The 25684-nt window shown below is 68.8% G+C and overlaps 4 protein-coding genes across 6 annotated transcripts; all 4 read left to right on the forward strand.

The window, feature by feature from the left end:
• Positions 1-1448: 1448 nt before the first annotated feature.
• LOC119139927 (tubulin alpha-1A chain-like) lies at positions 1449-3773 on the forward strand. The gene is made up of 3 exons (XM_037370761.1): positions 1449-1717; positions 1841-1989; positions 2609-3773. Exons 1-3 carry the CDS (start codon positions 1597-1599, stop codon positions 3587-3589), a joined length of 1251 nt encoding a protein of 416 aa, XP_037226658.1. The 5' UTR covers positions 1449-1596; the 3' UTR covers positions 3590-3773.
• Positions 3774-6609: 2836 nt separating this feature from the next.
• Positions 6610-10878, forward strand: LOC119139920 (tubulin alpha-1B chain). Its single transcript, XM_037370751.1, has 4 exons — positions 6610-6742; positions 8158-8380; positions 8504-8652; positions 9692-10878. Exons 1-4 carry the CDS (start codon positions 6740-6742, stop codon positions 10670-10672), a joined length of 1356 nt encoding a protein of 451 aa, XP_037226648.1. The 5' UTR covers positions 6610-6739; the 3' UTR covers positions 10673-10878.
• Positions 10879-11490: 612 nt separating this feature from the next.
• LMBR1L (limb development membrane protein 1 like) lies at positions 11491-17682 on the forward strand. 3 transcript variants are annotated; one of them, XM_037370745.1, is made up of 17 exons: positions 11491-11658; positions 13147-13231; positions 13525-13561; positions 13697-13836; positions 13929-14032; positions 14108-14234; positions 14344-14412; positions 14652-14716; positions 14869-14944; positions 15066-15149; positions 15362-15438; positions 15786-15863; positions 15964-16040; positions 16140-16230; positions 16497-16563; positions 16664-16825; positions 16914-17682. In XM_037370745.1, exons 1-17 carry the CDS (start codon positions 11587-11589, stop codon positions 17096-17098), a joined length of 1596 nt encoding a protein of 531 aa, XP_037226642.1. In that variant the 5' UTR covers positions 11491-11586; the 3' UTR covers positions 17099-17682. The 3 variants fall into 3 exon arrangements, with proteins under 3 accessions (XP_037226642.1, XP_037226643.1, XP_037226644.1); XM_037370746.1 differs by having other exon boundaries at positions 15967-16040; XM_037370747.1 differs by having other exon boundaries at positions 13556-13561.
• A 1972-nt stretch (positions 17683-19654) lies between these two features.
• Positions 19655-25031, forward strand: DHH (desert hedgehog signaling molecule). The gene is made up of 3 exons (XM_037370752.1): positions 19655-20159; positions 22379-22640; positions 23604-25031. The coding sequence occupies exons 1-3, from the start codon at positions 19848-19850 to the stop codon at positions 24269-24271; spliced, it is 1242 nt and encodes a 413-aa protein (XP_037226649.1). The 5' UTR covers positions 19655-19847; the 3' UTR covers positions 24272-25031.
• Positions 25032-25684: the final 653 nt, after the last annotated feature.

Consider the following 25684-nt stretch of genomic DNA (forward strand, 5'->3'; position numbering starts at 1 on the left):
CTGACCGGGGCCCTGGGCCCCAGCATCCCCCACCCCCCCGGTCCCGATCCCGCCGTTTTTCCCGAGTCCCTCCTCCCCAGGTCCCGGTCATGCCGGTGTCCGTGGCCCTGGTCCCCATTCCCACCCATCCCCCCGGGCCCGCCGTTGTTCCCGGTCCCCATTCCCACCCCACCCCCCTCAGGGTCCCGGTCCCGCCGTTGTTCTCGGTCACGGTCCCCTATCCCCGCCCCTCCCCCCCATCTCCCGGGGCCCGCCGTTGTTCCCGATCACCGTCGTCCTCCCTCCCCCCCCCCCCCCCCCCGGGTTCCGCTCCCGCCGTTGCTCCCGGTCACCGTCGTCCGTCCCGCGCCCCCCCATCTCCCTCCGGGTCCCAGTCCCCCTCCCCCCCGGGTCCCGGTCCCGCCGTTGTTCCCGGTCCCTAAACCCCCGCCCCCGGGTCCCGGTCCCCATCCCCCCGAGAACAGAGCCCTCGGCCCCGGGGCTGAGCCCGCACCGGGCGCGGCTCCCGTTACCCCGGGCAGGATGTGACCCTCGGGACTGAGCCCTAAGCCCCCTCCGGGCGCGATGCCCGTTAAACCGGTCAGGATGGGTCCCCGGGGCTGAGCCCCGAGCCCGCACCAGGCGTGGCTCCCGTTAAACCGGTCAGGATGAGTCCCCGGTGCTGAGCCCTGTGTCTGTACTGGGCGTGGCACCGGCTCGACAAAGGATCGGGCCCCCCATTCCCAGTATTGAGCTGTGGTCCCGAACTGGGCGTGGCTCCATTAAACTGGGCAGGATAGACCTCCTGGTGCTGAGCCCTTGGTCTGCACTGGGCGTGGCCCTGGTTTAAAGGGGTAGAATGGGTCCCCCCTGGTGCTGAGCACCCCATCCCACGCTGCAGAAAAGGCAGGGCAGGATGGGGCCCCCCAGTACCAAACTGGGTGTGGCCCTGGTTCAATGGGGACCCGAGGGGGCAGGCTGAGACCCTGGTGCTCAGCTCCACCCACAGTGAGTGTTGCTGGGTCTCAATAGGGCAGGATGGGGCCCTGGGGGCTCCCTGCCTTACCTTGGGTGTGGCCCTGATCCCCCAGGACAGAATGGGATCCCTGGAGCTGAGCCCCCATCCCACAATGGGCAGGGTCCCAGCTCCCTCAGGGAGGCAGGATGGGACCCCTTGTGCTGAGCCCCCATCCCACAATGGGCAGGGTCCCAGCTCCCTTAGCGGGGTGGGATGGGACCCCCAGTGCTGAGCTCCCCATCCCACAGTGGGCAGGATGGGACCCCTGGAGTTGAGCATCCCCAGAGCGGGGCCCCCCTGCAGCCCTCGGTGCCTGCCAGCACCCAGCCAAGAGGGCGCGTCCGGGCAGGATTTGGCCCCATCCAGCCCTGGGGGGCCGTGCCCCAGCCGGGTACCAGCCCGTCCTGGGGGCAGCGACCCCGGGGGGCGCTGGGTGGGGGCCGCAGCGGGGAGCTCGGGGGTGCCAAGACCACCCTGTGCCGTGTCCCCCCCCCCAGCGCGAGTGCATCTCCATCCATGTGGGCCAAGCGGGCGTGCAGATCGGCAACGCCTGCTGGGAGCTGTACTGCCTGGAGCACGGCATCCAGCCCGACGGGCAGATGCCCAGCGACAAGACCATCGGCGGGGGGGACGACTCCTTCAACACCTTCTTCAGCGAGACGGGGGCCGGCAAGCACGTGCCCCGCGCCGTCTTCGTGGACCTGGAGCCCACGGTGATCGGTGAGCAGCGGCAGGGATGCGGGGGGGCTGCCCCGCTGTGAGCGGGGTGCTGCTGCTGGGGTGGGGGCGGCTGTCCCAGTGTGAGCGGGGTGCTGACACCGGGAAGGGGGGCTGTCCCCGCAGATGAGGTGCGCACCGGGACGTACCGGCAGCTCTTCCACCCCGAGCAGCTGATCACGGGCAAGGAGGATGCGGCCAACAACTACGCCCGTGGGCACTACACCATCGGGAAGGAGATCATCGACCTGGTCCTCGACCGCATCCGCAAGCTGGTGGGTGCAGGGGGGGGTGGGGGGTGCAGGTGGTGAGCTGAGGACAAAGACTCAGTTTCTCCCTCCCCTCCGGACTAGCTGGGCTGGCTAGATTTAATATATTAATTAATGTTAATCCTGCTCTGCAGTGGCTGCCATTGGCCGGCAGCGGGATTCGGCGCAGCTGGGGCGCTGGAGCTGCTCCACAGCGCCGCAGCCCCCGGGCGCCAATGGTGCTGAGCTCTGCAATTCCCTCTTTGTTCCCGCTTGGCTCCGGCCACGGCTGAGTCCAGCTGCGTGTGCGGCTGGGATGGGCCTCCTGGGGACCGCGCAGGCGGTGGCAGCCCCCACCGGCCCTTCCCGGAGCCCTGCGGCTGTGCCAAGCCTGGGGCTTTGCTCTGCTGCCCAAAGCCATCCCAGTTCTGCTGGTGGCACCCAGCCACCCCGTGGGGTTCTTCTGGCATGGGGACCCACCGCTCCCATGACTCTGTGCCCATGATGGGGCCAGGGCCGTTCTGTCACCTGTGCCAGGGATGTCTCCGCTGCTGGGAGTCCCCAAAGCTTGTGAGGCTCCGGGGAGGAAGGAGCAAGTTCTCCCGCTGGCGGGACTGAACGTGCCCCCCCTTGTCTCCCCTCCCAGGCTGACCAGTGCACGGGGCTGCAGGGCTTCCTGGTCTTCCACAGCTTTGGGGGTGGCACCGGCTCCGGCTTCACCTCCCTGCTCATGGAACGCCTCTCCGTCGACTACGGCAAGAAGTCCAAGCTGGAGTTCTCCATCTACCCGGCCCCACAAGTCTCCACGGCCGTGGTGGAGCCCTACAACTCCATCCTCACCACCCACACCACCCTGGAGCACTCCGACTGCGCCTTCATGGTGGACAACGAGGCCATCTACGACATCTGCCGCCGCAACCTGGACATCGAGAGGCCCACCTACACCAACCTCAACCGCTTGATAGGCCAGATCGTGTCGTCCATCACGGCCTCGCTGCGCTTCGACGGGGCCCTGAACGTCGACCTGACGGAATTCCAGACCAACCTGGTGCCCTACCCCCGCATCCACTTCCCGCTGGCCACCTACGCCCCCGTCATCTCGGCCGAGAAGGCTTACCACGAGCAGCTCTCGGTGGCCGAGATCACCAACGCCTGCTTCGAGCCCGCCAACCAGATGGTGAAGTGCGACCCGCGGCACGGCAAGTACATGGCGTGCTGCCTGCTGTACCGCGGGGACGTGGTGCCCAAGGATGTCAACGCCGCCATCGCCACCATCAAGACCAAGCGCACCATCCAGTTCGTGGACTGGTGCCCTACTGGCTTCAAGGTGGGCATCAACTACCAGCCGCCCACGGTGGTCCCCGGGGGGGACCTGGCCAAGGTGCAGCGCGCCGTCTGCATGCTGAGCAACACGACGGCCATCGCCGAGGCGTGGGCGCGCCTGGACCACAAGTTTGACCTGATGTACGCCAAGCGGGCGTTCGTGCACTGGTACGTGGGGGAGGGCATGGAGGAGGGGGAGTTCTCGGAGGCCCGGGAGGACATGGCTGCCCTGGAGAAGGATTACGAGGAGGTGGGGGTGGATTCGGTGGAGGGGGAGGGAGAAGAAGAAGGGGAGGAATACTAAACTCTCACAAGGGTGCTGCTCGTACAGGGAACATAACCTAGTTGAAGACCCCCACCCCGGGGGTCTGTAGCAGTGTGTGCACCGCGGTCTGTCCTGTTCAGTGGTCTGTGCTTCAGTGGAAAAGTCTGTTACGGACCCACCCGTCCTCTCCTGTGGGTCTGAATAAAAAGCATTCCCTGTCTTACCCCGGCTCTGGTGTCTTCACTCCATCCTGCGACGTTCCTCCCTGGGCTCCCACGCTGGCTGTTGTCGTCGTTTCCTCCCCCCCCCCCCCCCCCCCCCCCCCCCCAGTCTGTGGTGTCCTGGGGATCCCCACCTGCACCCAGGGTCTTCACCCTGGTCCCCCAGCCTGTGCCTGGGCTCGTGCTGATCCCAGCCCACAGCAGTGTGGTCCTCCCTCTCCGTCCTGGGCTGGGCAGTGTCACTGTGTCCCCCTCTGTGCCCCTGCACTGTGCCCTGGCTCCCTACGTGGGGGGTGGGGGCGTTGGGTTTTCTGAGAACCAGGAGCCAAGTGAGCACCCTGGGGGCTTTAACTCCCCCTGGGGAGCTCTGAGACACCCCCCCCCCCTCTGTTTGGCAGAAGCTGGGGGTGGGCTCTGCTGCCTGTTGTGGTAGGGGAGGGGCTGCATTGCCCATGGGGGGGGCGGGGGGCAGTGGCTGTGCTGCCTGCTGTACCAGGGAAGGGGCTGCATTGCCCTTGGGTGGGGAGGGGTCCTGCTGTGCTGGGGAGGGGCTGCATTGTCCTTGGGTGGGGGGGGTCCTGCTGTGCTGGGGAGGGGCTGCATTGCCCATGGTGGGGGTCCTGCTGTACCAGGGGAGGGGCTGCATTGCCCATGGGTGGGGAGGGGTCCTGCTGTGCTGGGGAGGGGCTGCATTGCCCATGGGGTGGTGGTGGCTCTGCTGCCTGCTGTACCAGGGGAGGGGCTGCATTGCCCATGGGGGGGGGGGTCCTGCTGTGCTGGGGGAGGGGCTGCATTGCCCATGGGGGGGGGTCCTGCTGTGCTGGGGGAGGGGCTGCATTGCCTATGGGGGGAGGGGGGTCCTACTGCGCAGCACAGGGGGCTGAGAGTGGCTCCTTCATCCCGCTGCGTGTCCAGGGCTCGGTGGGGTGTGTGCCCCCCCCAGCCCCCATCCCTGTTGTCTCCTGGAGCCCCTCTGTCCCCATCCCCCCCCTCCCCCCGCTTGCAGGGAAGAGCAGCCCTGGCTGGTCAAGCTGGGCGCAGTCAGGGGGGGAGGGGAAGTGGTAGCAGCGCCCCCCCCCCTCCCCCAGCTCCGCCTGGGGGGAGCCAGACCCGCTGTCCCCCCCCCTCGCTACTCCCCTGTGACTCCAGGCAGGGATAAATAACGAAGGGGAAGTTGAACAGGGAGTGAAACTCGAGCGGGTGCTGCAGCGATGCGGTGGGGGAGGGGGACACACCGCACCCTGCGACCCCCCACCCCCACCCCGCCTGCCACAACACCAGCAGCACCAGCTCCCAGTATGGCGATGAGCAGCACTGGGAGCGGCTTTTCCCTGCCAAAGGCTGGTGGCCACCTTGGCATCGCTGAGGAGCTCAGGTGGCCCCGAGAGCTTATGCCGCCCCCCCCCCCCCCCAGCAAGAATTGGAGGGGGGGGGGTGTCCTCGGTGGTAGCGGGCAAGGAAACGAGGTGGCCGGTGGCCACCACGCAGCGGCCATGCGGCGGCCAGGCGAGGCAAATGGCGGGGAGCCACGTCACCCGCTGCAATGCAGCTGCGGCTGCTGCGCCTGCCACCCTAGGGTGGGCCAGGCTGGGGGGGGTGGGGGGGTGGCCTGGGGGGGGTCGGGGACACATAGGACTGGGGGGGGGGGGCGCTGGCAGTACCCGCTGCCGAAGGGGCCGCTGGGTTGTCGGCAAAGGTCTGGGCGCAACAGGAAGGCGGATTATTGGGAGCAAATAGCTTTGAGGATTAAAGGGGGGGGTGTGTGTGTTTGTGCTGGGCCCCCCCCTAAAGCCCCCAGTGCTGGGGTCCCCATGGCCTCACAGCCCGGCAGGGAGCTACGCCGAGACCCCAACTCATCCTGTATTTTATAGACATGGGGGTGGTCCCCATAGTGGGTGAGGGGGTCGCACCCAGCCGGGGGGGGGGGTCACATAGGGAGACGGGGTCACTGTGCTGCAGATACAGCTGAGACAAAGGCCACTGCGGTGAGGGGGGGTCTGCCCCCCCTACCCCCAGTGGTGATCCAGTGGGGTCCCAGTGCTTGGTGCCCCCCACCCTGGCAGGATTTTGGGGCTGAGAGGGGCCACCTGAAGATGAGCTGGGGGGGGGGGGCAGCCTGGGGGGCAGACGGGCCGGGAGGATGCTGGGGGGGGGGTCCCCAGGCTGCAGATGGGCTGGGGGGGGCCTGGGGTGCAGATGGGCCTGGAGGATGCTGGGGGGGGTCCCCAGGATGCAGATGGGCTGGGGGGGGGGGCTGGGGTGCAGATGGGCCGGGAGGATGCTGGGGGGGGTCCCCAGGCTGCAGATGGGCTGGGGGGGGGGGACACTGGGGTGCAGATGGGCAGGGGCGGGGGGCGGGGGTGGTCGGTGCAGATGGGGCGGGGGGGGGGGGGGGGTGTCTGGGAGGCCGGAGAAGGCGATTAACAGCCTCGGGATGCCGGGGGAAGGGGGGGGGGCGGGGAGGGCGCGGCAGCACGTGCCGCTCCCCCCCCCATGTCGCAGTTTTCTTCTGCAGCGGAACCGCACCGGGCGGGGGGGGGCGGGAGTGGCCGTGCCCCCCCCCCCTCCGCGGCAAACGCGGCGGGGGGGGGGCACATTGAGGAGCGCCCGGGGGGGGGGTGGGGGTATCAGACCCCCGCTGCTCCCCCCCTCCCATGCAAGGGGGGAGCCCTTCGTACCCCCCCCAATACGGGCGCTGCCCCCCGCGCCGGGGGGGGGGGGCCCCAAAGCCCCGCAGAGCCCGCCCGATAGCAGCGGGGGGGGGGGGGGGAAGAGGCGTGGCGCGCCACGCGTCGCAGCCAATCAGCGGTGATAGAGCATGGACGGGCGGGCGCGTCAGCCAATAGAGAGGGTGCGTGGGCGCTGGCCCGCCCCCCGGGCCGGTATATAGGGGGGTGCCCGGGGGCGGCTGCAGGCTGGTACTTGCGTCGATTCCTAGCTTGTCGGGACGAGTAACCGAGCTGCAACCATGGTAAGGGGGGGGGGGGGCGGCGCATTGTAAAATTGGGGAGGGGGCGCTGCAAAATTAGGGGGGCATCGCAAAATAGGGGGGCGCTGGGAGCGGGGTGGGCGGGGGGGGAGGAAGAGCTGGGGGGTTGTAGAGGACCTGGGGCGGGGGGGGAGATAGGCTGCGGGGGGGGGGGGGAGCGGAATGGGGGGGGTAATAGGGTAGAGCGGGGATTGGGGGGGAGTGCAGATGGGGCTGGTGGGGGAGCGGGGGGGGCGCAGAGCAGAGGCTGGGGGGAGTGGGGGGTAAAGAGGCAGCTGCGGGGGTAGCCCTTGCTAAATAGAACACCGGGGGGGGGGGGCAATACACAGCCCCGCTTGGGGGGCAGCACGTGGTCCCGGGTGTCCCCCCACCCTCCGGCGGGGGGCGGGGCTCTGGCCCGCTTTTGGCGCCCAGCCCCGACCGTTACCCTTCCCGCGCGCGGGAAAGCGAGGAGCGGGAGCACAGCCCCACCTCCCCTCCAGGGGGCATAGCCCAACCCCCACCCTGCAGTACCAGCCCCCCACAGATCAAGCCCCCAACCCCCCTTCACACACCCCCCCCAGCGCCCCGCTTCGCTCCTGCCCCCCACCCGAGACCGGCTCCGTGGGGCTAATCCTGCTCCGTCGATGCTGCGGACCCCCCAACTCCCCCCCGTAGCGCCCCACTTTGCTCCTGCCACCCGCCCGAGACCTGCTCCTGGGATGCTGCGGATCTTCCCCGCTCCCCTTCCCCCCCCTCCCCCCCCCCGCCATAGCGCCCCGCTTTGCTCCTGCCGCCCACCCGAGACCTGCTCCGTGGGGTTAATCCTGCTCCCTGGCTGCTGCAGACCCCCCCCCTCCGCCCCCCCCATCCCCCCCGGGGCGGGAGGAATGTGCGGGAGCAGGTGCTGCGGTGCAGGGTGCGGCTGGGAATGTGCTGCATCCGGGGGTGACACACACAAGGGACCCCCCGCCCCTCCCATCCCCCAGCCCAAACGGGGGGGGGGGGGGGGGGGGTGACGCCATCAGCCCCCCCCACCCTCCCCCGGTGATTTTTGGGTCGGGTGGTGCAGTCACGTCCCTGCTGCTGTGCCTGGTGCTTCCTCCTCTTCCTTCTCCTGCAGCGCAGGCTGGCCCTGCCCCTGTTGTGGGGCGGCAAAATGTCCTCCCAGCGCCATTTGGAAGCAGATGGAGGGCAGCTGTGGGGTGACGTGTGTCGTCGTCGTCGTCCCCCCCCCCCCAAGCTCCGCTCTGTCCCCAAATGCCCCCCACCCCCCTGCTCCTAGGGCAAGCTTAGCTCCTGTGCTGCCCCACCACCACTCAGCCAAGCCACAGCACAACCCATGGTAGGGTGGGGGGCTCCAAGGAGCCTTAGCCCACCCACCCACCCTGTGTGTCATTTCCCCCCCCCCCCCGCAGCGCGAGTGCATCTCCATCCATGTGGGCCAAGCGGGCGTGCAGATCGGCAACGCCTGCTGGGAGCTGTACTGCCTGGAGCACGGCATCCAGCCCGACGGGCAGATGCCCAGCGACAAGACCATCGGCGGGGGGGACGACTCCTTCAACACCTTCTTCAGCGAGACGGGGGCCGGCAAGCACGTGCCCCGCGCCGTCTTCGTGGACCTGGAGCCCACGGTGATCGGTGAGCAGCGGCAGGGATGCGGGGGGGCTGCCCCGCTGTGAGCGGGGTGCTGCTGCTGGGGTGGGGGCGGCTGTCCCAGTGTGAGCGGGGTGCTGACACCGGGAAGGGGGGCTGTCCCCGCAGATGAGGTGCGCACCGGGACGTACCGGCAGCTCTTCCACCCCGAGCAGCTGATCACGGGCAAGGAGGATGCGGCCAACAACTACGCCCGTGGGCACTACACCATCGGGAAGGAGATCATCGACCTGGTCCTCGACCGCATCCGCAAGCTGGTGAGCATCCCTGGGGGGCTGGCCGGTGGCACCCCTCCCCCGGGACTGGGGACAAAGGGGAGCCCCGTGTTCCTGGGGGGGTGCTCAGCAGGTCCTTCTCAGCCCATCAGCACTTTGTGGGGCTGCCCTGGGGTGGGGGTGACAGGTCTGGGCTGTCCCCAGTGCCCACACAGGACCGCAGCCCTGTCCCAGCCCCGCCGTGGGTTGGGAAGCCCCTGGCCTGGGGCAGGCAGGGGGTGACACAGCCCCAGTCTGGCTGCTGGCGCAGCACTGGTTTGACTGGTGCAGCTGCCCCAGCTCTTGGCATCCGCAAGCTGGTGGGTGCAAAGTCTGGGTGATACCTGTGCCCCCCAAAATCCTTGGGGAACCCTCTGATGTGACATGGGTGATAACAAGGAGCCAGGCTGTGCCCCCCATGGCCTGGGTGCAGTTTGTGGCACCCTGCACCATGCCTGGATCCAACAAGTAGAGATCAGGATCAGCCCCTTCCCCTCTTCCCGGGCAGAATCCCCTTCCTCAGGACTGGAAACCCACCGCAGCTCCGAGCCCAGGATGCGCACCAGGAGCACGGGGGGAGGCTGGGGCTGTTCTGCCCTTGGGAAAAACCTTATTTTATCCCTTTTTGCAGGTCATGTGAGGTCTGTCCTTGATCTGGACTCTGATCCTTCTTGACCAAGTGCTTACGAGGAGCTGTGTTAACTCCTGCTGCACCAGCTCCTGTGCAATTTCCTCTTCCCCAAACCAGGCTGACTGGGTTGTGCTGGGCACCAGTGCTGCAAGCGGCACCTCCCAGAGCAGGAACTAGCCAAGTGTCCCCCAATCCCTGTGGGGGGAAAAGCCCCTTTCCCAAACATTGGTCATGCTGGTGCTTGCAGAGCTGGGGCACTTGGGCAGGTACCTGCCCCTGTCGGTGTCACCAGATGGGTGTCCCCAAAGGCCTGAGATCCTGGGGTGAATATTTGTTCTTCCTGAGCAACTCGATAGCAGCTTAAAGACAATTATTGATGGATTGGTCCTGTTGTTTCTTCCCTCTCTCCAGGCTGACCAGTGCACGGGGCTGCAGGGCTTCCTGGTCTTCCACAGCTTTGGGGGTGGCACCGGCTCCGGCTTCACCTCCCTGCTCATGGAACGCCTCTCTGTCGACTACGGCAAGAAGTCCAAGCTGGAGTTCTCCATCTACCCGGCCCCACAAGTCTCCACGGCCGTGGTGGAGCCCTACAACTCCATCCTCACCACCCACACCACCCTGGAGCACTCCGACTGCGCCTTCATGGTGGACAACGAGGCCATCTATGACATCTGCCGCCGCAACCTGGACATCGAGAGGCCCACCTACACCAACCTCAACCGCCTCATCAGCCAGATCGTGTCGTCCATCACGGCCTCGCTGCGCTTCGACGGGGCCCTGAACGTCGACCTGACGGAATTCCAGACCAACCTGGTGCCCTACCCCCGCATCCACTTCCCGCTGGCCACCTACGCCCCCGTCATCTCGGCCGAGAAGGCTTACCACGAGCAGCTCTCGGTGGCCGAGATCACCAACGCCTGCTTCGAGCCCGCCAACCAGATGGTGAAGTGCGACCCGCGGCACGGCAAGTACATGGCGTGCTGCCTGCTGTACCGCGGGGACGTGGTGCCCAAGGATGTCAACGCCGCCATCGCCACCATCAAGACCAAGCGTAGCATCCAGTTTGTGGACTGGTGCCCTACTGGCTTCAAGGTGGGCATCAACTACCAGCCGCCCACGGTGGTCCCCGGGGGGGACCTGGCCAAGGTGCAGCGCGCCGTCTGCATGCTGAGCAACACGACGGCCATCGCCGAGGCGTGGGCGCGCCTGGACCACAAGTTTGACCTGATGTACGCCAAGCGGGCGTTCGTGCACTGGTACGTGGGGGAGGGCATGGAGGAGGGGGAGTTCTCGGAGGCCCGGGAGGACATGGCTGCCCTGGAGAAGGATTACGAGGAGGTGGGGGTGGATTCGGTGGAGGGGGAGGGAGAAGAGGAAGGGGAGGAGTACTAAGCACTGGATTCCTTCTGTCGCTGTAGCATGTCCACAAAATGTCTGCTTCAAACACCGGCTTTCTTGTGCACTGGGGGGGGTTCAGCCCCTTGGGCCCGGCTGGAGGGACGCGCTGCTCTGGCTGGGCTGGTGCTCTCTGATGTGATATGTCGGTTTTCCATGTGTCTGTACCATGTCTGTGAATAAAAGGCTTTAAGAGAAGCTGCCACCGTGTCTGATACAAACCCTCTGTGTCGGTGCCGGGGCCGCCTGGCCCCATCCCATGGGAACAGACTGGCCCTATTGTCTGTGCCCAGTGACACGGCCACGATGGCAGTGCTCCTGGTGGGAGCTGGCTCTGCCCAGCACTCCCCCTGGGCACTTGGGGGGGTGGTGATGGCCGCCATCCCGGAGGGGGGGGGGGCTCTGCCAGGGCACCTGGGGTGCTGCTGCTCTGCTGGGACCCTCGAGCTGCCTGGGCTTAAGCTGTAGGCCTGGGGGGGGGGGAGGGGCGCTGCTGTGCTCGGTCGTCCTAGCCCGGGCATCTTGCCTCGCCCCCGCCGGGGATTAACCCCCCCGGGATTAGCTCCTGGGCCGGGGATTAATCCTGTCCCTGCTCCTAATCCTGCTTCAGCCCCCTGGGAGCGGTGGGCGGGAGCGCAGCGGCGCCATTGGCCTATCACAGCGCTCTGCGTCGCTCTCCACCAATGAGCGGCTCTTCATTCACACCCCGCAACCAATGAGCGGGGGAGGCGGCGCCCTTTCATGCCCCGCTACATCACATTGTAGCGGGTACCATCCGCCAGGGGCGGGGCTGGCGGCAGGGGGCGGGGCTACGGGCGGCCTTGGCCGTGAACCGGCGGGGCTCGGCGCTTCCCGCGGCAGTACCGGCCCGGCAGCCCCGGCCCGCGCAGCCCGGCCATGCTGGCAGCAGCATGGCCCCTCTGGAGCAGGACGTGCTGGCCGTGCGGGAACAGCTCTTCCACGAGAGGGTCCGCGAGTCTATCGTGAGTACGGGGGGTGGGGCGGTGGGAGGGTCCCGGTGTGGTGGGGAGCGATGGGCTGGGGGCCTGCACGCACCCCCCACACCCCCCCATGCAAGGGCTGGGATGTCCTGGGCTAGCTCTGTGGGTGCCGCTGTGCCCCCCACGCCCGGCCCTTATCAGTGCCAGAGCTGCGGCAGGTGGCTGTGTGCCCCACAGATAGCGGGGTCCCGGGGCTGAACTGTGCTGACCCCTTTGCTGGGGCTGGCCCAGCCCCTGCGCTGTCTTGACTGCTCCCCCCCCTCAGCATTGGGGTCCCACCATGCCAGACCCCCAGGGCTGGGCCTTGTTTGCCCTAGTGAAAAGCCCCTGGGTGAGCAGGATGGTGCTGGGTGCTGGAGTGTCAGAGCCAGGACAGACCCGTGTCAGGCTCCTGTCCCCGCTTCTCTGGTCCCACTCTGCCGGCCAGGGCACCCACTGCCACAGGCTCAGGGATAGGGACAACCCTACCTGTGCATCCCGGTCCTGGCATCTCCCATGGGCTCTTCGGGATGCTGCGTGCAGGGTGGCCAAATGGGCTGTGACCAGCAGTGCCGGGGCCACCTTGCCACAACCCAGTTTGGTGCTAGAGCCCAGCACCTCTGCCCTGGAGGTCCCCAGCCCACCACCATGACCCATCCCGGCGAGCTTCTGGCTCAGCACAGCCAGTGCGGAGCTCCCTCAGCCTGACTTCCCTGAGTGTGGGAGGTGTTGGGGGGTCCCCTGGCCAGGCTGGGGGGGGTACAGCCCGTGGCAGGAGGGGACCTGTGGCCTGAGACCCTCTGCTGGGCAGAGGCAGGAATGGAAGGACCTGCTGGGCACTGCCCCTCTGGGGGTCCGGAGCTCCCTGCCACCCCACCCAGCAGATCCTGGGGACCCCCAGCCAGCTGAGCCCCCCCAGGCTGGGCAGCGGGGAGGTGACGCGACTGCTCCGCTCCGCCTGTGCCAAGGTGGCGGGTTTGGGCGACCTTTCCCCATCCTGCCGCGTACCCGGTGGGATGAAAGGTCACCGTGTTCCTCGAACGTCGCCTGCTCCGGCTGGACCGCGGCGTGCTGGCGGGGGTGGGAGGGACACCGTGGGTGGCCTTGACGCCCAGCTCAAGGCTGTTCCCGTGGCTCTGCTGGGTGCTGCTGCCAGCGAGGCGAGGGCTGAAGGCCGAGCAGTGTGGGAGTATCCCATGGGATCAGAGCTTCCAGCTCTGCCAGCATTGGCTGACCCGGAGCTGCTGGGTGGGCACCCTCTGCGGTGTCAGCCCCCCTGGTCCTGTGGCAGCACATAGGCACCCATGGGTGAGCCCTGGGTGCAACCCCTGTGTACAGGCAGGGCCGAGCACACCTACGGAGCGTAACCAGGACCAGGAGTGGAAAAACAAATAGGGTGGAACTGGCAGGCTGCAGGGCTGGGGGCATTGCCCAGGGTAGGAGCACTGCCCTCTGAGCCTGCTTGTGCTGCCCGTGCTCCTCTGCCTGCAGATCTGCACCCTGCTCTTCGCCAGCCTCTACATCCTCTGCCACTTCATCATAACCCACTTCAAGAAGCACACGGACTTTGCGGCAGGTAGGAGGAGGGTGAGAGCTGCCGGAGCTGGGTGGCCGTTGGCAGCCACATCCAGCCTCCCTGGGGCTTGTTCCTCCATCGCTTTCGGCTCCCACCGCAGCCTGGGTTGCTGGGGCATCGGTCGCTGCAGGGCATCTCCCCAGCTGCTGCGAGAGGGGAGCAGAGCCCAGACCCCCTAAGAGTGGTTCTGCAGCATTTGGAGCGAGGGGAGGTTTGGGAGTGGGCAGGGGGCGATGCTCTGGGCAGCTCTGCCTCCCCCAGCCCCGTTGGTTTGGGTTTTCCCCCCCCCCCAGCACACGATGATGAGGATGCTGCTGTCAACAGGATTGCGTAAGTTCCTGCCCATCCTGCTCCCTGCCTGCGGTGTCCCCCCAGCCCACAGGGACCCGTGACCCTGGTGGCCACAGGCAGGGTGGGGGTCCCGTGGGGGCCCAGACCCGGACCTGACACCCATCCCCCCTGCAGACTGGGGCTGTGCACCTTCACCCTGGCCGTGGCACTGGGTGCTGTCCTCCTGCTGCCCTTCTCCATCATCAGCAACGAGGTGCTGCTCTCCTTTCCCCAGAACTACTACATCCAGTGGCTGAACGGGTCCCTCGTCCACGGTGGGTGCAGGGGGTGACCCTGGGGTGCCCTGAGGGCTGTGGGTCAGCGTTGCCCCCCCAGAAGCTCACCCCATGCCATCCCGCCTCTCCAGGCCTCTGGAATTTGATCTTCCTCTTCTCCAATCTGTCCCTGGTCTTCCTCATGCCCTTCGCTTACTTCTTCACTGAGTCGGAGGGCTTTGCGGGGTCCAAGAAGGTAGGTGGCCCTGGGGGTGTCACACCCTGTCCCTACCCCCCTGTCCCTGGCACCCCACTAACCCTGCTCCTACAGGGCATCATGGCCAGGGTGTACGAGACGTCGGTGGTGCTGCTGCTGCTGACGCTGCTGGTGCTGGGCATGGTGTGGGTGGCCTCCGCCATCGTTGGCAACGACGCGGCCAGCCGCCAGTCACTCTACGGTGGGTGCTGCTGGGGTGCACTGGGGCTCTCCTGGCACTGGCAGGGCAGGATTAGACCCTGGGGCTGAAAGGGAGCAGTGCTGCTGGTCTGACCATGCTGTCTCCACAGACCTCTGGGAATACTACCTGCCCTACCTCTACTCCTGCATCTCGCTCTTTGGCGTGCTGCTTCTGCTGCGTAAGTCGTGGGACATTCCCCCAGGGTGTCCCAGCCCCGTGGCCCATCCTGCGCTGGGGTGTGCGTCCCCCGGGGTGCTCAGCTGGGAGCAGGGGGCTGCTCCCTGCAAATGGTGCTGGGGTCTGGAGGGGTGGCGGTGCAGGGTTGAGACCCCCAGCCCCTATCCAGGACCCTTCTGGGGGCACAGGGAGGGGTAGGATGTTGGGGTACCACCTGCTCAGCCTCTCCTTCCCCTGCAGTGTGCACCCCCTTCGGCCTCTCCACCATGTTCACCGTTACCGGGAAGCTACTGGTGAAACCTCGGGTAAGGTGTCCCCCACCGGTCCCACTGCCCCAGCCTGGATGGTTGCTGTCCCCGAGGCCACCTGGTCTCCCATCCCTGGGCACAAGGTGTCTTTTGCGTGTCCGTCCCCCCCCCCTGCCATTTACGCTCACGGGCTCCTCCCCCATCCCCAGCTCCTGGAGGACCTGGATGAGCAGTTGAGCTGCGCGAGGCTCGAGGAAGCCGCCGTATCCCACAGAATCTCCTCCGGTGGGTGCCCGGCACGGCCACTAGCCAGGAGTGGGGGGGCTCGGGGTGGACTGGGGGCCCCTCTGCCCCCCCGTTGGAGCCCTCAGCCTCCGTGAGCCCCTCGGCATCTCCTCCCTGGCAGGCAGAGCTTCCTGCTGGCTGAACTTGAACGTGGAGCTGCTGCGGGAGCAATTCTTTGCCATCCGGAGCAAGAGGAGGAAGCTGGGTGAGGAGCCTTGGGGGGGGGGAGCAAGCCCAGCAGGACGCCTGGGTTCTCTCCAGCTTGGCACTGGGACCACTGGTTCCGTAGGAGGGTGGGTGTGAAAAGGGGGTGGGGGCTGTAACCCCCTGTCCTGCCACCACAAGGGCTGCCTCCATCCCCTGCTCTGGGGTGGGGGCTCGTGCCCCCCTCTCACCCAGGCATGGCTTTCCCCGCAGAGCTGCGGCACCGAGCATCACCCTGGCAGAGGAACCTGGGCTACCCCCTGGCCATGCTGGGCCTCCTGGCGCTGACAGTGAGTGTCCCTGGGCTCCTGGGGGGCTGGGGTGCATCCCTGAGCTGCTGGGGGGGCTGGGGCTCATCCCTGGACTCCTGGGGGTCTGGGGCTCGTCCCTGGGCTCCCGGGGGGGGGGGGACTGGGGTGGATCCCTGGGCTCCCTGGGGAGGGCTGGGGCTCGTCCCTGGGCTCCCGGGGGGGGGGGGGGGGGGCTGGAGTGCATCCCTGTGCTCCCGGGGGGGCTGGGGTGCATCCCTGTGCTCCCGGGGGGGGGGCTGGGGCTCGTCCCTGGACTCCTGGGGGGGCTGGGGCTCGTCCCTGTGCCGTCCCCCCTGCCGCCCTCACCGCCTCCCTGCTCCTCCCAGGGCATCTCCGTGCTCATCGTCTGCTTCCACGTCCTGGAGCTGCTGCTGGACGATGCCGCGATGCCACGGGGCATCCAGGTACCCGGGTGGGGGGACAGGACAACGAGGGGTCGCGTCCCACGCTGGCCTGGGGACCACTCCCCCCTCAACGTGCCCCCCCCTCCTCCTCCTCTCCCGGCAGGACGCCTGTCTGGGCCAGGTCTCCTTCTCCATCTTCGGTTCCTTCGGAGCTGCCCTGCAGGTTGTCCTCATCTTGTATCCTTCAGGCGGGCACTCGTGTCCCCAATGTTGTCCCCAGGGCCACCCCCCACCCCCAGCCCCCCTCCCTGTTCTCCTCCTTAACACGCCTTGCAGCTACCTGATGGTCTCCTCCGTCGTGGGCTTCTACAGCTCCCCCCTCTTCACCCGGCTGCTCCCCGAGCGGCAGGACACCCCCCTCACCAAGGTGGGAGCGCTGGGCTGGGGGGCTCCTGGGACCCCTCAGGGTGTGGGACCCCCGGTCCCCACATGGTTGTGTGTGTCCCTGTGCACTGTGTGGGGTCCCCGTGCGAGGGGACCACGCGTCCCCCCCACCTCTGGCACAACCTCAGGCACTGGCAGGACCCTGGTGGGTTTCTGGCACTGGGGAGCCCCTTCCCCAGCCTGAAGGGGGCGGGGGGCAGGCCCTGCAGTAGTGCCGACCCCCCCAAACTCTCCCTCCTGCCCGCCCAGATCATCGGAAACTGCGTCTCCTTGCTGGTGCTCAGCTCAGCCCTCCCAGTCTTCTCCAGGACGCTGGGTGAGTCCCGGAGGGGGGGAACTAGGGTGACCCCAGGACTGGGGTGACCCCAGGATTGGGGTGCTCTGACCAGACACCCCCCCCACCCCCCCCATCACAGGGATCACCCGTTTTGACCTCCTGGGGGATTTTGGCCGCTACAACTGGTTGGGGAACTTCTACATCGTCTTCCTCTACAACATGGGCTTCGCGGGGCTCACCACCCTGTGCCTGGTGAAGAGGGTCTCCTGGGGGGTCCAGGCCGAGCTCATCCGCGCCTTCGGTGAGGAGGGGGACGTGGGGACACGGGGACAGGCACGGGGGTGCCGGCTGTCCCCCCCCTCAGGCTCTCACACTCTCCCTCTGCCCAGGTCTGCACAAGCTGCCGCTGCCCGTGACGCGCTGCCCCCCCCCTCGGCAAGCCCCGCTAGGGCTGGGGGGCAGCGACGTGGCCCCCCCTCGCCGTGGTGGCCCCCAAGGTGGCCACCAGCCACAGAGCCAGCCCGGGTGGCCACTGGGTGCTTCAGGGACATTGGAGCCCCTCAGGGAGAGCTGAGACCCCGTGGGGGGTCCTGTCCCCCCCCCCCAGTGCTATCTCAGCCTGTTGCGCTACTGAGCCTTGGCCTTGAGCCGCATCCCCATCACAGCCCCCACCCTGGGGTGTAGGGTCCCCCGGGGGCTGTGCTGGCTGCAGCCCCCCCCCATTTACATACCTCATACAAGAGCATCTGGGTCTCCCCTTCCCAGCCCCCCCCCCCCCATTTACATACCTCATACAAGAGCATCTGGGTCCCCCATTCCCACCCCCCCACCCCCCTCACCCCCGATGCTGCTTCCTGAGCTGCACTTGGGTTTTATTGTCCCCCCCCACCCCAGGAACTGTCACAACACTACAGTGGGGGCTCCATGCCCCCCGCAGTCACTCCACACCCCATCCCTGTGTCAGCCCTGGGGCTCTTGGGGGGCACTGGTTGTCCCACAGCCTTTGGGGTCCCCAAGGGAGGAGCAGGGATGGAGGGTTGGGGGGCCCTGGAGATGAGCACCCCCCCTCTACCGGCAGCTTGGTGTGACAGGTCCATTGGGTCTCTGTTACCACAGAACTTGTTTAGAGCAATAAACAATCTCTTTTTTATATAAAAATACCTGAATCTGGGGGGGTTATTCCCCCTGAAGGCAGGCCTGAGGTGTGGGGGGGGTCGCAATCCTGCCCCCCTCCCTCCTCCATCCCCAGGGGCCATAATTAACCTTCTTCCTGGCTGGGACTAATGAGCTTCTTCCAGGAAGGGCTGAGGGACCCCAGGAGTGTTGGGGGGCAGTGAGGGGCACAGGGGGGGGGGGGGCTTCAGCCCCTGGGGAAGGGGGGAACCTGTGGCCAGGGCGGAAACTGCCCCGGGAACCGGCCCCCCACCCATCCTGCCCCGGCTGGGGCTGAGCCAGGCTGCCCCCCCCTATGGCGGGGGTGGGGGGCCCGGGCCCCCCCCTCGCCCCCCCCCCGGCCGGGGCCGAGCAGGAAGCGCAGGAAGCCTGGTTTATATTGCAGGAAATGAGGCCATCGGTGCCCGCGATTTCCCCGCGACCTGCTCCCCTCCCAGTCACCCCGGGCTGGCACCGGGGCTGGGGGAGGGGGCGTGGGGGGGCGACACCCCTCCACACACCCCCCCGATCCGCTCCCAACCCTACGCCGCCCCTCTGCTGTCTCCTGCCCTCGCTGGGGCACTCAGCACCCTTGGGTGCTTCGTCGGGAGTTGTGGGGGTGCTGGGGGAGGGCCCAGTGTCAGCCCCGGGGGGGGCCCGGTCCTGGGGGGGCCCGGTCCTGGTGGCGCCCCTGTCCCCGGGGGACCCCTGTCCGAGCACCGGGGGGGTGCCTCGGTCCTGGTGGCACCTGGGGGACCCCGGTCCCAGCCCCGGGGGGGTGCCCCGGTCCTGGTGGCGCCCCTGTCCCCAGCCCCAGCCCCGGGGGGGTGCCCCTGTCCTGATGGCACCCCTGTCCCCGGGGGTCTCCGGTCCCAGCCCCAGGGAGGTGCCCCGGTCCTGGTGGCACCCCTGTCCCCGCTCGCAGTCCTGGACGGCCCCCCATTCCTGGTGGCGCCCCTATTCCCGGTGGTCCCCGGTCCCCGGGGTGCCGCTGTCCCGGGACGCGGGGGGGCCGTTCGGGGCAGGGCAGCGCGGCGTGGCCCCGGCGGGGGCGGCCTCGGGGGATGTGGCTGCCGCTGCCGCCGCTCTCGGGGGCCGGGTCCGAGGCGGGGCCCGGCGGGGCTGCCCAGTACCGGAGCTGAGCGGCCGCAGGTGGGGGCAGCCCGGGCGGGGCGGCTGCGGGCAGCGCACGGTGCCGACCGGGCACCCCGGGGGGCCCACACCGGGGGCTGGGCCAGGAGCGGGTACCGGTACCGGGGGTCGGACCGAACAGAGCGACCCGGGGTAGCGCCAGGAAGCGGGGCCCGGGAGCGGGGCTGTTCCTGGGGACGGAGCAGGTGCCGGTACCGGCGGCACAGCGGTAGGATAACGGGAATCCCCGGTGCCAGGGGCAGCGGAAGGAGAAAAGGAGCCCGGACCGGGGCCGGCGCCAGGAGGGAGGGGGTCCCCGGTCCCGAGAGGCGGTGACAGGAGAGAGGAGAGGTCTCGGGACCAGAAGAGCGGCATTAGGACCGGAATAAGGGGTCTCCGGTACCGGAGCGCGTTGCGGGGAGCCGGGGAGAGGAACCGGTACCGGAGCGCAGGGTTCAGACGCGGAGGCGGGGCGGGCTCGGGGTCAGGTCCCGGTCCCGGAGCCGGGTCAGTGCCGGGAGGCGGGTCCCGGGTCCCGGTGCAGGGGCAGTGCTGGGAGGCGGGTACCTGTTCCCGGTGCCGGGAAAGCGCCAGGAACCGGCTGCCCGGTGCCAGTCCCGGAGAAGCGCCGGGAGCGGGTAGCCGGTGCCCGGTGGCGGTGGGAGGGCTTTCCCCGAGGCTCGGGCTGTGTCGAGGGTCCCCGGTGTCGGGGTGCAGCGCCAGGCAAGGGGGTGCCGAGCCCGTGGGCGCAGAGCCGGCGGCGGGGGGGCGCCGTCCCGGTGCCCGGGCGCTGCGCTCCGAGTGGGTGGCGGCACCGGCGGGGGGGGGGGCGGGGGGGTGGTCAGTCGTCCCGGGCGGCCGCGGATCCCGCAGCGGCGACGGGACCGTGGGTGTGAGAAGGAAACGGCGCCGACCCGCCCCTGGCACCGCGACCCTCTAAAAGCCTCGGTGCCGCCGCACCGGGACCATGCCCGCCCCGGCCGCCCGTGCCCCCGGCGACTGAGCGGGGCCCGCGGAGGCAGCGGGGCCCGGCCACCGGGATGCCCCGGCGGAACCCGCTCGCCCTCGGCCTGCTCGGCCTCGCCGCTTGCCTGCTGGCCGCCCCGGTGCTGGGCTGCGGGCCTGGCCGGGGCCCGGTGGGGCGGCGGCGGCTGGGGCGGCGGCAGCTCTCGCCGCTGCTTTACAAGCAGTTCGTGCCCAACGTGCCCGAGCAGACGCTGGGGGCGAGCGGGAAGGCGGAGGGCAAAGTGCTGCGGGGCTCGGAGCGCTTCAGGGACCTGGTGCCCAACTACAACCCCGACATCATCTTCAAGGACGAGGAGAACACGGGGGCGGACCGGCTCATGACCGAGGTGGGGGCTGCGCCCGGCCCGGCCTCGCTCCCGGGGGCACGGGCACGCGGGGGCGGCGGGGGGCTGGGGGTGGGGGGTGGGCGGGAGCGCAGTGACTCTCCCCGGGGCGCATTGAACCTTCCCCGGGCGGCACCGACCCTCTCCGGGGAGCACGGAACCTTCCCGGGTGGCACCGACCCTTCCTGGGGCACAGCGACCCTCCCCGGGGGGCACGGACCCTCCCCGAGGGGCACGGACCCTTCCTGGGGCGCACTGACCCTCCCCGGGGGGCACGGACTCTCCCCGGGGGGCACCGACCCTCCCCGGGGGGCGCACGGACCCTTTCCGGGGGGCACGGACCTTCCCCGGGCGCAAGCAGCCTCCCGGGGTGCGGGGTCCCCCCCCCCCGGTGCCTCGCCCCGGTTCCCGGCCCTTGGCGGCAGCACCGGAGCCCCGGGACGGGGCGGTCACGCCGCGTGGGGGCATTAGGGACCCGCCGTCGAGGATTCACGGGGCGGGGGTCGGCCGCTGACGGGGCCACGGGGGACCGGGGTGGGACCGCGGGGAGGGGGCGGCCCCAGCACCCGTGTCCCCGGGGTGGGGTATCCGGGGCGGCGGGAGGCCGAGTCGCTTCGCTCCCCCGCCGGGATGCTCGCGGTTGCCATGGCGAGGGGCGGCTGCGCGGTTGCCATGGCGACGGGGGATGCTGCGAGTGGTCCAGGAGGCGCCGGCGGCTCCCGCGGGCCGGGGCGGCGGGGGCGGCGGGGCCGGGGCGGCGGGGCCGCGGGCGCGGAGCCGGCCCGGGGTGCGGGCGGCTGAAAGGGCCCTTTGTGGCCGTGCCGGCATTCCCGGGGCCTGAGGTCAGCGCCGGGCTGGAAGGCGCCTATTGTCGCCGGGCCGGGCCGGGCCGGGCCGGGTACATTCCTGCCCCCCCGCCGCTGCCGCCCCCCCGGGCCGGGCCGCCCCGGGCCCGCTCCCCGCACTCCAGCCCCCGCGGCCCCACGCTCCCGGGAGCGGCTTTGTTGGACGGGGGAGCGGAGGGCACCGGGGCACGGGGGGACGCTGTGACCTCACCGGCTGCCCGGGGGAGGGGGGACCGGGGGCAGCTCCCAGCCCTGCACCCCACGTCGGTGCTGCCGCTGCTAATGGGGACCCCAAAATCAGCCAGCACCCCCCTCGGCTCTCAGCACTGGAGTCCCAGGACCCCCCTTTGCTGCCCCCCAGACCTGGCTCCCCACCTTGCCGGTGCTGAGCCCCCCCCCCCCCCGGTGCCACTCGGGGACTCAGCTGTAGTTCAGGGTCAGCTGTACCCCCAGCTCTGCCCCACAGCCCCCCCGCCGGGTTAATCAGTCATGGTCGTGGCCGTGGGGAAGGTGACACCGTCCCGTTCCCGTCCCGGTCCCCTGCCCGTTCTGCCTGGCCGCCCGCACCGAGGGGCGGCTCCACCACGGGACCCCGGGGCACGTTAACGTTCAACCTGTGCCCGGGCGGGGGGGGGCAGCTCAGCCGGGCTCTGCACCAGGGGGGGACATCCCATCTGCCCCCGCCCCAGCAGCCCCTTTGGGCTCCCCCCAAGCCCCATGCAGGCCCAGTGTCCATCTGTGCACAAGACCCCTGGGGAGGGGACTGGGGTCCCCCGGGGACCGGGGCACCACCAGGACCAGGGCACCCCAGGACTGGGCTCCGCCGGGAGCTAGTGCTGTGCCCTTGGACTGGGGACCCCCGGGGATAGGGTTGTCACCAGGATCAGGGCACCCCCCGGGGCTGGAACCGAGGTCCCCTGGGGACAGGGGTGCCACCGGGACCGGGGCACCCTGGGGACCAGGATCCCCCTGGGCTTGGACCGGGGTCCCTGGGGACAGGGGCACAACCAGGGCTGGGGGGGCCATCTGGGGCTGGGACCAGAGTTCCCCAGGGACAGGGGCACCACCAGGACTGGGGCACCCCAGGACTGGGATCCCCCTGGGGCTGGGACCGGGGTCCCCCAGGGACAAGAGCACAACCAGGACTGGGGGGGCCATCCTGGACTGAGACCGGGGTCCCCTGGGGACAGGGGTGCCACCAGGACTGGGGCACCCCCCCCGTTGGGGGCTGGGACCGGGATCCCCGGGAACAGGGATGACACCAGGACTGGGGTCCCCCATGGCTGGGGGCTGGGACCGGGGTCCCTGGGGACAGGGGTGCCACCAGGACTGGGGCACCCCCTCGTTGGGGGTGACCGGTGCCGGTCCCCTCCCCAGCGCTGCAAGGAGCGGGTGAACTCGCTGGCCATTGCGGTGATGAACATGTGGCCGGGGGTGAAGCTGCGGGTGACGGAGGGCTGGGACGAGGATGGCCACCACCTCCCTGACTCGCTGCACTACGAGGGCCGGGCGCTGGACATCACCACCTCGGACCGTGACCGCCACAAGTACGGCATGCTGGCCCGCCTGGCCGTGGAGGCTGGCTTCGACTGGGTCTACTACGAGTCCAAGGCGCACATCCACGTCTCTGTCAAAGCAGGTACCACGCACCGGGGGGGGCTGCTGCCAGGGCAGGGGGCTGCAAAACCCATAAGCATCCCAGCTCACAGCCCTGCAGCCCCCTCTACTCCCGTAGCATCCCATCCCACAGCCCCCTTTGCTCCCATAGCATCCCAGCCCACAGCCCTGCAGCCCCCTCTGCTCCCGTAACCGTCCCAGCCCCCAGCCCCGTCAGCTCCTGTAACCGTCCCAGCCCACAGCCCCCTCAGCTCCTGTAACCATCCCAGCCCACAGCCCCCTCCACTCCCATAGCATCCCAGCCCATAGCCCCTTCTGCTCCCATAAGCATCCCAGCCCAGCCCCCCGCAGCCCCCTCCACTCCCGTAGCATCCCAGCCCTGCAGCCCCCTCTGCTCCTGTAGCTTCCCAGCCCACAGCCCTGCAGCCCCCTCCACACCCCTTTGGCTTCCCAGATCCACGTGGGATGCAGCCCTGCTCCGGCCAGTGTCTGGCCCCAGTGGGTTCAGCCCATGTTTGCCCCCAGCCCAGTTCCCCCCAGCCTTTCCAGACACCAAACTGGGGAAAAAAACCACTTTTTCCTCCACATTTTGCCCAGCCGGAGCCACTTTTACGGTTCAGCTCACGGTGTGGAGCACGGGGAGGGTTGTGGCCCCCACCTCGCAGCCCCCAGCCCCATAGCCGCTCCATCCAGCAGCCCCCCGCCAGCCCAAAACTGGCAATCGACAGAAAGTGAAAGTAGCCGTAAATGTCACCGTCCCCAGCCCTGAACAAACTGAACAAAGGGCATCAGTTGGGGGTGGACAAAGGGGCCCTGCAGCACCCGGCCTCCCCAGGAGCCACGCACAGGAACTGGTGGGGGGGGGAGGGCTTTGGAAAATACCGGCTTTGTTCCGGGGGTGGTTTGGGGGCTTGGGTGGGGGGGTGGCTCCATTTGGGGGTGACAGGCAGGGCCAGGGGACCCACAACTTTCTCCATCTACCCAGATAACTCCCTGGCTGTCCGCACCGGCGGCTGCTTCCCCGGCCACGCCACCGTGATGCTGCAGAGCGGCGAGCGCCGGGGTCTGGCTGACCTGCGCCGGGGTGACTGGGTGCTGGGTGCAGAGCCGGGTGGGCGCCTGGTACCCACCGAGGTGCTGCTCTTCCTTGACCGTGACCTTAGTCAACGCGCATCCTTCGTGGCCATCGAGACGGCCAGCCCGGCACGCCGGTTGCTCCTTACTCCATCCCACCTGGTCTTTGCAGCTCGGGGGGTGGCCAACGGCACCGGTGCTTTCTTGCCCGTCTTCGCCCGCCGGGTGCGACCGGGTGATGCGGTGCTGGCCCACGGGGCTGGCGGGCAAGGGCTACGCCCCGCACGGGTGCTACGGGTGTCACGGGAGGATGGGGTGGGGGTCTTCGCCCCCCTCACCTCCCACGGGACCTTATTGGTCAATGGGGTGTTGGCATCCTGCTACGCCGTCTTGGAAAGCCACCGCTGGGCTCACCGCGCTTTCGCTCCCCTCCGTCTCTTCCATGGGCTCCTTTCGCTGCTGCCGGTCCGCGCTGATGCGGGCAACGGGACGGCACCGGAGGCGGGCATGCACTGGTACTCCCGCCTGCTCTACCGGCTGGCCGGGGGGGTGCTGGGCCACGAGGCCCTGCAGGTGTAGGGGTCCCCAGCCCCCCCAGTCACCGCACTGCAGATCATGCCACATACTGGAAGCCAGGGGTTCCAGCCCTGGGCCCCCAATGGTCCCAGGGAGGAGGGACAGGGGCACCCTGGCCCCGCAGGCTCAGCACTGCCTGGGGACGTGGGGTGGTGGGGACAGGGTCCCTGGGATGGGTGTTGTGGGGTGGCCCAGGGCACCTGGGTGCAGCTCCCTCCTGTGCCCCAGAGTCCCCTCTGCAGCACTGCTGGGTGCCTGGCCGGACCCCCACGCCCCGGACCCCCAGGTGCTCCCCCTGTATTTATTGCTTTATTAACCGCTGGGGCTGGGGTTGCTGCCTGTCGAGCCGAGCCTGGGTACCCTCGGACCCTGCCCTGGGGCCAAATCCAGCCCTGGGGATGCTGAATGAGCCCAACACCGAGCATCTGGCAGCAGTTCCTGGGTCTGTCCCTCTGTCACCCGTGGTGTCCCTGTCCCCGGCACCCTGCACCAGGTCCGGCTTTAACCATGCTAACTGCTAACCCGCCCTGCTTGAGAGTTTTATTTTTCTATTTATAAATGATAATATAATTGTCCCCCCTGCCTGCCCGCCTGCCCTGGCAGCGGGGCCCACCCTGTGGGGCAGGGGGCCAGCTTGCTCTTATGCTCTTAACCACTTCTGTTTAAAAAAAAAAAAAGAAAAAGAAAAAAAAGAAATACTACTATTTAATTGTTTGGGTAATAAAGAGACTCTATGGCCCTACTGAAGCTGTGGCTGGGAGCCGGGGCTGATCAAAGGTGTCCTAGGGGGGCTAGGAAGCTGGGGGCTCCTGGGGGAACTGGGCATACTGGGGGCTGGGGTTCCCTGTGGCTGGGCATACTGGGGTCTGGGGTACCCTTGGGGGTGCTGGGGTCCCTGTGGATGGGAATCCCGGGGGGCTGTGGGTCTCTTGGGGGGCCGTGAAGTCCATGTGGCTGGGAATCCCGGGGGGCTGTGGGTCTCTTGGGGGGCCATGAAGTCCCTGTGGCTGGGCATACTGGAGTCTGGGGTCCCCTTGGGGGTACTGGGGTCCCTGGGGCTGGGAATCCTGGGGCCTAGGGGGTCCCTGTGGCTGGGCATCTTGGGGTTCTGGGGGGTCCTTGGGTCTGGGCATCCCAGGGGGCTGTGGGTCCTTTGGGGGGCTGGGTATCCCAGGGGCTGGTGGGGTCCCTGTGGCTGGGCATACCGGGGGGCTGGGGATGCCTGAAGTTCTGGGGGTGCCATGGAGCTGGGGTACCCCTGGGGGAACTAACTGAGGGTCCTTTGGGGGGCTGGGGGTCCCTGGGGCTGAGCATCTCGGGGGGCTGTGGGTCCCCTGCGGGGCTGGGCATGCCGGGGGGCTGGGGGTGGCTGGGCTTCTGGGGGTCCCTCGGGATCCCTAGGGCCGGGATCTCGGG

This window comes from Falco rusticolus, chromosome 19 (genome assembly GCF_015220075.1).
Source record: "Falco rusticolus isolate bFalRus1 chromosome 19, bFalRus1.pri, whole genome shotgun sequence".
In the NCBI taxonomy this organism is placed as follows: Eukaryota; Metazoa; Chordata; class Aves; order Falconiformes; family Falconidae; genus Falco; species Falco rusticolus.